Raw genomic sequence first — 12,467 nt, forward strand, 5'->3', positions numbered from 1 at the left:
TATTGTACAAGAAGATATTGATGGGATGATATCAAGACATCTGAACTCTTGAGATTTTTTTTCTAAAGGCAACATAGGGATTGGGCATTAGCTGAATACACAATTCAGGTGCGAATCCATAAGGTCAAAAAAACACTTTCATGAAATTTGGATTACAACATGTTACTTTGAAATGTGTTTTTGCCCTACAAGTAATAGATCTGCACAGAGCTGAGTTGTTAAATCTTATGGAATCTGCAATGGGTTTCTCAGCTCTGCTCCTAAGAGCCAAGGAGATCTGAATGTAATGATGATGGCTGATGCCAAGGGGAGGTTGCAGATGTTGTTTCCAGCAACCCCCTGACCTCCCCCCCACCCCATCCTTCCCTCTTGTGAGGAGTGAAGCAGCAGCGGGAAGGGTTAATGATGGGAAAGATATGGGAGGCTGAAGACATGAGCAGGTAGAGAAAAGTCCAGAAATGAGAATTAGGGAGTTGAGAAATTGGGGAAAAGAAGATTAGAAGATAGGATTTTGGGCAAGCAAGGAGACAGGGCTCCAGAAAAGGAAGTGAGGTTAAGTTTTGGGAGTTTGGGTGATAACCAAAAAGTGAATGAGCATCCAGCAAAGAGGAGTAGTGGGACAGAAGGTGGGGAAATAGGGATTCATGGGAGGAAATAGTTGAAGACTATTTCTTGATTTTATTCTTCTCTGCCAACAAATGGAGGTTGTGGCACAGAGGTTGCTGATGTACAATCAAAGTTACTCAGTTATGTGATAGTATGTGTAATATTGGATGGCACAGTTGGCGTAGATGGGTGGCATGGTTAGTGTAACCAGTAGCACAAAGCTGTCTCAGTACCAGTGACCAGGGTTCAAATCTGGCGGTGTCTGTAAGGAGTTTGTATGTTCGCTTCATGTCTGTGTGAGTTTCCTCCAGGAGCATCAGTTTCCTCCCACCATGGAGGTTGTAAGTTAATTGGGATACTTGGGTGGCACAAGCTCTTGGGCCAAAAGGGCCTATTATCATGCTGTATGTCTAAAATAAAATTTTGCTCCAGGACAAGTTTTGCCTGACCAAGACCCCAGCAATGTATCCAACCAATTTAGGCAACCATGGCACAGCACAGTAGCTAGAGGTCTTCTCATGATTGAGTACTGTAAAAATGGGAAGAACATGAGAAACAAGAAGCTTGTTTGTTAATGGAACAAAGTTTACAAAATCTGTTGACCAGGGAGGACATTTGGGATTAATACAGAAAAGTAGAGATATAGAACCAATGTTTTGGGTCTGAGCTTCAAGGTATCAAGGTATGAGCAAAAAGCAAACAGGTGTCTGAATAAAAAAGCTAGGGAGGAAGGAAGAAGGGGAAGAGGGAGAAGGGAGGAGCACAGGCCAGCAGCCAAGAAGCCATAGGTGGACATGGATAAGATGCAGGAGAGAAAAGCTGAGAATTCATCGTGGCAGGGGGAAGCTCTCTGAATGCAGATTTGGAGGAAAAGACACAGAGGGGTAGTGAAAGAGAGAGAGACAGGAAATGAGGAGCTAGAGGAAAGGAGACATTTGGATAGGTAATGAGAGAGATGAGGGGGAGGCCCAATGGAAACTGGTGAAGTTGATGTCCAATTTGCGGAATGTCTCAGTTTGACAGTGCATGAGCACATGGATTGGGATGGGGAATTGAAATAGGTTGCCACTAGGAGATTCCAGCTATTACAGTGAACAAAGCGAAGGCGATCAACAAAATGAGGAGAAGACAATGGAAGCATCGAATACAGTAGATGCCCTGCAGATTTACAAGGGAAGAGGTGGCATATTTCCAGCAGTCACATGGGTAATTGGTGGGAAGGGATGTGGACAAGGGAGTCACAAAGGGAGTGGTCCCTGCAGAAGGCGGGGAGGGTAAAATGTGTGGTGACGGGATCATGTTGAAGATGGCAAAAAGTGAAGGGAATGATGAGTTGGATGCAGAAACTGGTGGAGTGGGTAGGTAAGGACAAGAGGAATCCTGGCCTTGTTGCATCTAGGGGCAGGGGGGCCCAAGGTGGCTGAACAGTAAATGGGGAAAAAGCAAATGAGGGCTGAATTAATGGTGGTAGAAGGGAAGCCATGTCTTTTGAAGAAGGAGGGCATCTCAGATGATCTGGCGTGGAAGACCTCATCCTGGGAACAGATGCAATAGAGATGGAAGAAGTTTGAGAAAAGAATAGAATCCCTACAGGAGATAGGGTGTTCTAAGGTAACTGGAAGATGGTGGCTTTGGAGAGAATGTCTGTCAAGATCTCTTAAGATGGATACAGAAAGGTTGAGAAAGGGGAGAGGACCAAATAAATATGAGGTTGGGGTGGAAGTTGGCAGAAAAGTAGATGAAGTTACAAGCTCATTATAACTGCATGGCACAGCACCAATGTAGTCGTCGATGTAGCGGAGGAAAAGTTGAGACTTGCCTGTGTAAGCTTGGTGCATTGATTGCTGCACATAGCGAACAAAAAGGCAGGAATAGCTGGGAGACATGGGAGAGTGGTACCAATGGTTACACCTTTGACGGAGAAAATAAGATTTGAATAAGATAAGGTTATTGAGGATTCCAATACCCTGACTCATTCCCATGCTGATGTGTCTATTCATGGTCTCATGCATTGCCAAACTGAGACCACATGGAAATTGGAAGAACAACACCTTGTATTCCATCTGGGAACCCTCCAACCAGATTGCATTAACATAGAGTTCTCTGGTTTCTGTTTGACCTCCCCCCCCCCCCCGACATCTCTTTCCCTATTCTGATGTCTCCTTTCCTCTCTTTTTTCTCTCTCACTCACACACACACACACACACACACACACACACACACACACACACACACACACACACACACACACACACACCCTCTGTCTCCTTTCCTCTAGCTCTGCATTTACAGAGCTACCCCATCCCCGATCAATTTTCAGCTTCCTCCTACCCTCCTATCCATGTTCACCTATGGCCTCTTGGCTGTTGGCCTGTGTCTCTTCTTTCCTCCTCCCCACCACCTTTTTATTCAGACGCCTGCCTGCTTTTTTCTCATTTCTTGATGAAGGGCTGTGGCCTGAAACTTTGGTTTTGTATCTTTGCCTCCCTTGGACACTGTGGGACCTGGTGAGTTTTTCCTGCACTTTTGTGTATTAACTATAATCACAGCATCTGCAGATTTTCTTGTTTCACTCCAGGTCGTTTGGGATATTCTTTTTCTAGGTGGTGCTAAATTTTCATCAAGCTCATCCAACTCATCTGCACTGGCCCACAAATACCTTACCACCTGTGTGTGTTCATGAGCATTTACAAGCAGCTGACTTGAGTTCAGTGCTCGTGTGACTTCCCTGCTCTTCATGTCCTTTAGCAATGTTCCGAAATGATACTCAAATGAGCTAGTGTGCCACATTAAAATGTTTCATTACATTTTCATGAAACATCTGACAGGAAATATTTCATGAATCATTGTTTTGATTCTAACCTGTTTGCTCCTGCTATATTTTTGTTGCAAAGCATATTCAATATTTAATTAAAAGATTCAATATTTATTTTTAGTTCTACTATACAGTCTGAATCAAAAACAGAAAATCCTGGAAAAAAATTAACAGGTCAGACAGTATATGTGGGGAAAAAAACAGGCAATGTTTTGGGTCTGGGGCCCTGTGATTATCTACTCTAGGTTTCTGTGAGGGGATGCTGGATGAAATGGCGACTCTCTGACTTACGAAAGACAAAATTTAAAGAATTTTATGTATGTTACATTCTAAATGTAGTATTACATGACAATAATGTAACCTTTACCTTTACCTTTGTCAGAATTTGAATCACTTATATAACTTGCAGTTTTCTCTCTCACTATTTAGTGTCTCCAAAAATTTCTGGTGTTGACAGTCAAGGCTCTCCGGAGGAGGTCACTGTTATTCTGAATAGACCTACCTCCCTTGTGTGTGATGCACAATCTTACCCACCTGCAATTATTACCTGGCATAAAGATGGAGCACCTTTTGAATCGAACAAAAATGTCCAGATACTTCCAGGTAAATACAAGAACATTGGAAATAAGTTTTTAATAAATTCTCAGACATTATGAAATCTTACCAATTAGATGGATTTAAATAGGGGTCCCCAAATGTTTTTAGATTATTGACCCCTTCATTAAATACTTAATCCTTCATCGACCACCAGGCATGGAATCCTGGTGGCGAACAGAGTTGGGGGAGTAGCAGTGGTGCTTGACTGAGGAGAGTGGTGGCAGCACTGGATGGGAGAATGGCAGTGCTTGACACATGAGGGTGCTACCAAAGATACAAAGAACATGTATGTCTTCTACACTCAGTCTGTCCTCCCGTTCGCTCTCAATTTATTCAAAGACTGAAGCAAAATACAGCATGGTGACCACCAAAACCTGCTCTCGCGAGAGGTTGGCCATCACTGCCGTAAGTGCTATTTTCCCTTGATCCGCCTCTTCTTTCTGCCACACAAGTTCAGTCGACCCCTCCCCCCGGGCATTGTCTGCCCCCTTTTTTACCTCCTGACATTTATTGACCCCTTGGGTAGTCCCATCGACCCCAAGGGATCAATATCGAGCACTTTGGAGACCCTTGAATTAGATTAACAATCCCCCAAGCAGCTAAAAACTATTTGCAATTTTTTTTGGCAATTATAAGTGGGTGTTTAATGATCTTTTACTCTCATATGAAATACCCTCAGATAGGATTCTGTAATCAATATCACTTTCCTAATTCTGTGGCTCTTGACTGGCTGCATGACTCTGACTTTATATAGCACTTAATGCAGAAAATATTTTTGCTGAGGGGTAGTGTTACAGAGAGGGTCAATAAAATTATGATAAAATATATCTTTAAAGGATATAGATTGTGGGGGTCTAGTTTAGGTACACTTCACAAACAGACATCTCAGTAACACTTCACAAAGACATCTCATTTGAGATGCAAGAGCTATGCCTAAGCAGAAACTCCATGTCTACAGTGACTTTCAAGAATGCCCATGAAGTCTTCACAAGTAGGTGTTAATTGGACTGATGTTGTGGAATCGAAGCGGACTATTGTCTTTAAAGGAACAGATGTTCATGCTCAGAAATTGATTAATTTTTTGCTGGTGCCAGCGATCCAAGTCTGGTTGAAGTTTGCTGTTCTAAAGGAGGGAATGTGGTTTTGCAAACAGAGAAAAAAAACATACTATTCTCTTTGGAGAGAGAGGGAGAGAGTTGCTTTACTGCAGCAGGTTCATGGCGAAGGCTGCAAAATTGGGAGACTTGGTAAAGACCCCATTTGTAGACAGGTTTTGAGTTCCGAGTTCAGCCTATTCTAAACTCTTGTCGGCCATTACAAGAGGATGTGGCTGGTTATTGTGTTTCTCCTGAAATAGGGGAAAAAGAGGAACTCTTTGGTAACTTGGAAGAAGAGGTTATCTTTTAGAAAACCCATGAGGGGCAAGTTTCCTTGGCAAGACACTGACGTGACTGATTGAAGGAGATCAATTTGTATGTGTCCAACAAATATCTCTCTGAAACCAACAAGAACCTTCCTTTGTGGTAACAATTTAAGTTAAAGCACCAGAGCCTGGTGAAGATCATAAACGTTAAATTCTGTGCACAGTAACGAAAATTGCCTGATGCCCGTAATCTTGGAGAGTGAAAGGTGAATGATTGATCAGTGAAACAAAGAACTTACCTGAACACATACATGTGCACTTAGAATTAGAAGGGGGGGTTAAGTTAATAGTAAATATTGATATTATATATGAAGAAAATTTAAAACATTTTTGTTTAAGTAATCATTGTTTTGGTGAATTTCTATTGCTGCTGGTTTTTGGAGTCCTCTGATATATATAGGTCCTCCATCAGCCAGCTCCCCACCATGACTACCAGCCCCCCCACATCTCCATCGGGCACACAAAACTCAAAACAGTCAACCAGTTTACCTATCTCGGCTGCACCGTTTCATCGGATGCAAGGATCGACAACGAGATAGACAACAGACTCGCCAAGGCAAATAGCGCCTTTGGAAGACTACACAAAAGAGTCTGGATAAACAACCAACTGAAAAACCTCACAAAGATTAGCATATACAGAGCTGTTGTCATACCCACACTCCTGTTTGGCTCTGAATCATGGGTCCTTTACCAGCATCACCTACAGCTCCTAGAACGCTTCCACCAGCGTTGTCTCCGCTCCATTCTCAACATTCATTGGAGTGACTTCATCTTCAACATCAAAGTACTCGAGATGGCAGAGGCTGACAGCATCGAATCCACACTGCTGAAGATTTAACTGTGCTGGGTAGGTCACGTCTCCAGAATGGAGGACCATCGCCTTCCCAAGATCGTGTTATATGGCGAGATCTCCACTGGCCACCGAGACAGAGGTGCACCAAAGAAGAGTTTACAAGGACTGCCTAAAAAAAGCTCTTGGTGCCTGCCACATTGGCCATCGCCAGTGGGCTGATATCGCCTCAAACTGTGCATCTTGGTGCCTCACAGTTCGGCGGGCAGCAACCTCCTTGAAAGAAGACCGCAGAGCCCACCTCACTGTCAAAAGACAAAGGAAGAAACAACACCCAACCCCAACCAACCAATTTTCCCTTGCAACTGCTGCAACTGTGTCTGCCTGTCCCGCATCGGACTTGTCAGCCACAAACGAGCCTGCAGCTGACGTGGACATTACCCCTCCATAAATCTTCGTCCGCGAAGCCAAGCCAAAGAGAAAAGAAGAGATTGTGTTTGAGCCCTTCGGCCCATGGTCTTGGCAGCCCTTTTTGGATGTCTGCTTGATGACTTGGATTGAAACAAATGATATTGGGAGGTACAAGTGGGTCTTTATTCATTGAGCATAGAATGGACTCTGTAACCACAGTATGGACTCTGCCCCGAGTGAAAGCATTAACAACTCTGAGATGGAACAAGGCAATCAAATTAGATTTTATTTTTTTCTTATTCAATTATGTGACATCTCAGCAATTATTTCTATCATTTGCCTAGAATTTAAAGATCAAATATTTTTTTTTGCAATATTCCAGTTGATTGTGTTCAGATATCTAGTTACTGTAATATTTATATCATGACTTCTCTTTGGCTTGGCTTCGCGGACGAAGATTTATGGAGGGGGTAAAAGTCCACGTCAGCTGCAGGCTCGTTTGTGGCTGACAAGTCCAATGCGGGACAGGCAGACGCGGTTGCAGGGGAAAATTGGTTGGTTGGGGTTGGGTGTTGGGTTTTTCCTCCTTTGCCTTTTGTCAGTGAGGTGGGCTCTGCGGTCTTCTTCAAAGGAGGTTGCTGCCCGCCAAACTGTGAGGCGTCAAGATGCACAGTTTGAGGCGATATCAGCCCACTGGCGGTGGTCAATGTGGCAGGCACCAAGAGATTTCTTTAGGCAGTCCTTGTACCTTTTCTTTGGTGCACCTCTGTCATGGTGGCCAGTGGAGAGCTCGCCATATAACACGATCTTGGGAAGGCGATGGTCCTCCATTCTGGAGACGTGACCCACCCAGCGCAGCTGGATCTTCAGCAGCGTGGACTCGATGCTGTCGACCTCTGCCAATTCGAGTACTTCGACGTTAGGGATGAAAGCACTCCAATGAATGTTGAGGATGGAGCGGAGACAACGCTGGTGGAAGCGTTCTAGGAGCCGTAGGTGATGCCGGTAGAGGACCCATGTTTCGGAGCCAAACAGGAGTGTGTGACTTACTTTCTAGCTAAGTCATATTAATTAAATAATTTAGTAATAGGGAGGGAATGGGACAAGTAAATTGCATGTGTTACACATTGAAGCAAAAATAATAAATCCATTGTCATATCTAATTCTAAGCCAGTACTATTTTAAATTTCAAATATGGAGGGCAGGAGCTCGTTCTATGGTGTGATTGGCTAATATTGAGGCTGAACAGATCTCACTTTATGAGGTTTATTGATTGCAATCTTTTTTATTTTTATTTTTTCACTCTATGAACCATATTAACCAAAATACACACAAACATTTCCCTTGTGAATATACACAGTGTCATTTTCTCCCCTTTCCCCCTCCCCTCCCTTCCCACCCCTCTCCAAACCCATTAACTGTTCAACATATACAATACAATAAACCCATTAAACAATGTCATCACACAATGAAAATAAACAAGAAAATTGTGTTATCCTACTGTTACACACTGGGTCAATTCATTTCGTCTTCTTCTCATTCTATCACTTTAGGGGGTGGAGGTCCGCGGTAGGCCCTCTCTGTTGTGTTCATGTACGGTTCCCAAATTCATTCAAATAATGTAACTTTATTTTTTAAATTATATGGTTTTTTTTACAATGGAATGCATTTATTCATTTCTATGTACTATTGCTGTACTCTCAGGCTCTCTTCTGATTTCTAAGTTGACATTATACATTATTTTGCTACAGCTAAGGCTATTATAATAAATCTTTTTTGCGCTTCATCCAGTTTGAGGCCTAATTCTTTACTTCTTATATTACTTAGAAGAAAGATCTCTGGATTTTTTGGTATGTTGCTTTTTGTGATTTTATTTAATACCTGATTTAGATCTTCCCAAAACTTTTTCACTTTCTCACATGCCCAAATTGCATGTACTGTTGTTCCCGTTTCCTTCTTACAGCAAAAACATCTATCTGATACTGTTGGATCCCATTTATTTAACTTTTGGGGTGTAATATATAGCCTGTGTAACCAATTATATTGTATCATGTGTAACTTTGTGTTTATTATATTTCTCATAGTTCCAGAGCAGAGCTTTACCCATATTTCATTTTTTATCTTTGTTTAGATCTTGTTCCCACTTTTGTTTTGGTTTATAGCTTATTTCATCATTTTCTTTCTCTTGCAGCTTGATGTATGTGTTTGTTATAAATCTTTTAATTATCATTGTGTCTGTAATCACTTATTCAAAGCTGCTTCCTTCTGGTAATCTCAGTCTGCTTCCCAATTTGTCCTTTAAGTAGGTTTTAAGTTGGTGGTATGGTATCTCCCTCACTGTTCACTTTAGCAATAGAACCATTGGCAGAACTGATAAGAATAGAAAATAAAATAAAAGGGATAAAAATAAAAGAGAAGGAATATAAAATCAGTCTATTTGCAGATGGCATCATATTATACTTAACAGAACCAGAATTATCATTAAAAGAATTACATAAAAAATTGAAAGAATATGGAGAAATATCGGGGTACAAGATCAACGCAAAAGTGAAGCGATGCCAATGAATAATGCGGATTTCACAAAGTTTAAAAAAGAATCACCATTTAAATGGCAAACACAAGCCATCCAATATCTAGGTATTAGACTAGATAATAATCTAGGACAACTATACAAATTAAATTATCAGCCCTTAATGAAGAAATTACAAGATGACTTAGAACATTGGAAAGATTTACCACTAACACTGATAGGAAGGGTAAATTGCATTAAAATGAATATCTTCCCAAGGATACAATACCTATTTCAATCGTTACCAATTCCCTTAACAGAAAAATTCTTCAATGAGCTAAAGAAAATAATAAGGAAATTCTTATGGAAAGGGGGGAAACTGAGGATAGCGCTAGATAAATTAACAGAATGGTACAAACAAGGTGGTTTGCAGCTACCAAACTTTAAGAATTATTATAGAGCAGCACAATTAAGATATCTATCAGATTTTTATCAAACGAGGGAAAAACCAGATTGGACCAGGATAGAGCTAGATAAAATAGGGGAGAAGGTACCAGAACATTTACTTTATAAGTGGGATGAAAAACTGGTACAACATAGAAGTTCACCAGTACTGCACTATCTGCTCAACATTTGGATGAAGATTCACATAGAAAGGATAAAACCAAAATTACCAACTACCAAAATCAACTAATCCCTTTCACAATAGATAACCTTTCCTATAGAGAATGGGAGAGAAAAAGGATTAAAAGAATAGAAGATTGCTTTTTGAGAAATAATTTATTATCATTTGAACAAATGAAGTACAAATATGGAATAACTCTTTTTTTCATCTTAATGACAGGAGGGCGAACTCTTCAGATTCTCAATACTCAGGAAAAGGATGCTGGAAGATATACCTGCATAGCAACTAATGAGGCTGGAGAGACTTTAAAAAATTATGAAGTAAAGGTCTACAGTAAGTCTCTACAGTGTGGATGAGATATTCAGAAATCGTGATAAACTTGATAGATTAGCAACCAATCAATGTAGCAGTTCAGATAATGTTGCATTTCGCTGGTGTTCACTTTAATCAAGAAGCCAGAATGATAATGGTTTGCTGCTTTCTTTAAATTTTCTAGTTCCTCCTATTATCAACAGAGATGATATCTCAGATCTTGGCCTTTCACCAAAAGAAATTAAGATCAAAGTAAACAGCAGCCTAATTCTCGAGTGTGAATCTCATGCAATTCCAATTGCTACCCTTCGCTGGTACAAAGATGGACAGGTCTGTTTAGCTCTTTGTGTATAATATTGAATGAACATTTAAAATGATTATTTGTGCAATAGGAAAACATTTTTCCAAACAATCATGTTGACCATTCAAGTGTGACTATGAACAGCAGAAGATTTATATTTTCATAAGATCTGATTGTAAAAATAAATGTATTTTGGATTCATCAAGCAAAGAGATGGCAGATTAAATGGCTGTCTCTTGCACCATAAAGATCATATATCTGTCAGTTAGAAGTTGAACACTTGAAGTCATCCCAGCTAAATATTATTCTCTATATTTAATGTTCATTTATTATCATCTGACTGTACATCTGCAACCTGACAAAGAGCATTTATCTACCACAGTGCACACACATATACAATGTACATAATAAACATATAATTTTAAATAAATATAGAAATATTTTGTTTGTTAACTTGGCCACAAGATAGTGTCCATCAATCTCACAAATTGTGGGAAGAAGCTATATCCCCGCTAGCAGTCCCTATTTTGGTCATCCTGGACCTCTTCCTTGATGGTAGTGTGCCAAAGATTCTGTGTGTTGGATGCAGAGGGTCTTCTATAATTCTTTGAACCTTATTTAAACAATGGTCCTGATGAATGTCATCAGTAAAGGCAAGGAAGACCCTGGTGATCATTGCCATTTTGATGATCTTCTAGATTGACCTGCTCTGATCCTTTGCAGCTACTTTACCATGCAACAATGTAGCCAGACAGGACATTCTCAATTGTGTTCTTGTAAAACGTTGCCAAGACGGGAACTGGTAGCTCTTCTGAGGAAGTGTAAGATTTGCTGCGCCTTTCTGTCTAATGAAGTGGTATTGAGGGTCCAGGATAGGATAGAATTTGAAAAATATATATGAAGTTACCAACCATAATGTTATGTGATGTTAATGAATCTAGTAACAATACTGTAGATCATTGATCAGCGTACATGAAGACATTAAACAGGATTCCCATTTCGTCCTTGTACATCTGCTCCCCCACCATTGAGTCACTGTGTCTGTCGTACATTCTGTCTCCAAACTGCCCTTCATAAACTCACCACATTCTCTGCAATTTCAACATCTAGCAGCACAAGAATATTTGACACGGGGAACTCCACCTCCTACTTCTTGCTCAAGTGGCAATCTAGATGCCAAACTTTATGTGAGACGATGATATTTATTAAAACCTTACCAGAATCTGTCATCAATATGTACATAAACACAAATATCTGGGCTTTGTTGGCAAGGCCTACTTTAATTGTCAATTCCAAATTGCCCACTGCCATTCCCTTCAGGGAAGTATTTCACTATTGCTTTGTCACAGTTGTGTGTGTCCAAAATATGACCCCTCCAAGTACGTTTGGAGCAAGATCTGCAGCTCACCTGCACCTTCTCAAAGTTGGGAATGAACAATAAACGTTGGCCTTGTGTGATAGGCAAATTACAAAGGGCTCTAATGTACATGGTAGCCAACTATTCTAGGACTGCCATTTGAGCAAATTGGTGGAGTGGGTGCCTTCAGAGGAGTGAGAAAAATCTATTATTTTATTAAGACACCGTCAGTAGCATTAGTTTCATTCAATCATTTTATTTATTCCATTTATCTGTTCAGATTTCAGCAAGTGGTATCGATCAGACTTCCCAAAAATGTATCTACTTCTGTGATTGCTTCCACTAAATAAATAAAGATTCAAACACTGAATTTTCATGGGGAGAAAATGTCAAATCTTTACGTTTCCAGCCCCTGCAGAAAGATGATCACATCACCATAACGGCAAATGGGCGGATTATTCAAATCAAGAATACTCAGATTTCAGATACAGGACGGTATACTTGTGTGGCCACTAATATTGCTGGAGAGGATGAGAAAGATTATGATGTAAATGTCCAAGGTTAGATTGCACTATTTGCTTATTCCCAGTTGTGCTTTGTGTTGCAATTGTAATTTTAAGTAAATCTGTCATTCTTATCTTTGTTTTGTCAGATATTGTATGCTAGGGTTTTCATTAACTCTATCAAATGCCAGCTCTATCATTAATTTTATCCTTTTGTC

General features: G+C 40.5%; 1 protein-coding gene across 1 annotated transcript in view; it reads left to right on the forward strand.

Moving 5' to 3' along the window:
• The window catches only part of hmcn1 (hemicentin 1), a 538,964-nt gene that overhangs the window by 338,158 nt on the left and 188,339 nt on the right, over nt 1-12,467 (forward strand). The window contains exons 50-53 of the mRNA XM_069942357.1: nt 3,851-4,024; nt 9,996-10,109; nt 10,273-10,418; nt 12,156-12,306. Of these exons, the coding sequence (XP_069798458.1) occupies nt 3,851-4,024; nt 9,996-10,109; nt 10,273-10,418; nt 12,156-12,306 (585 nt within the window). The remainder of the gene's footprint in view (nt 1-3,850; nt 4,025-9,995; nt 10,110-10,272; nt 10,419-12,155; nt 12,307-12,467) is intronic.

This window comes from Narcine bancroftii, chromosome 5 (genome assembly GCF_036971445.1).
Source record: "Narcine bancroftii isolate sNarBan1 chromosome 5, sNarBan1.hap1, whole genome shotgun sequence".
NCBI lineage: Eukaryota > Metazoa > Chordata > Chondrichthyes > Torpediniformes > Narcinidae > Narcine > Narcine bancroftii.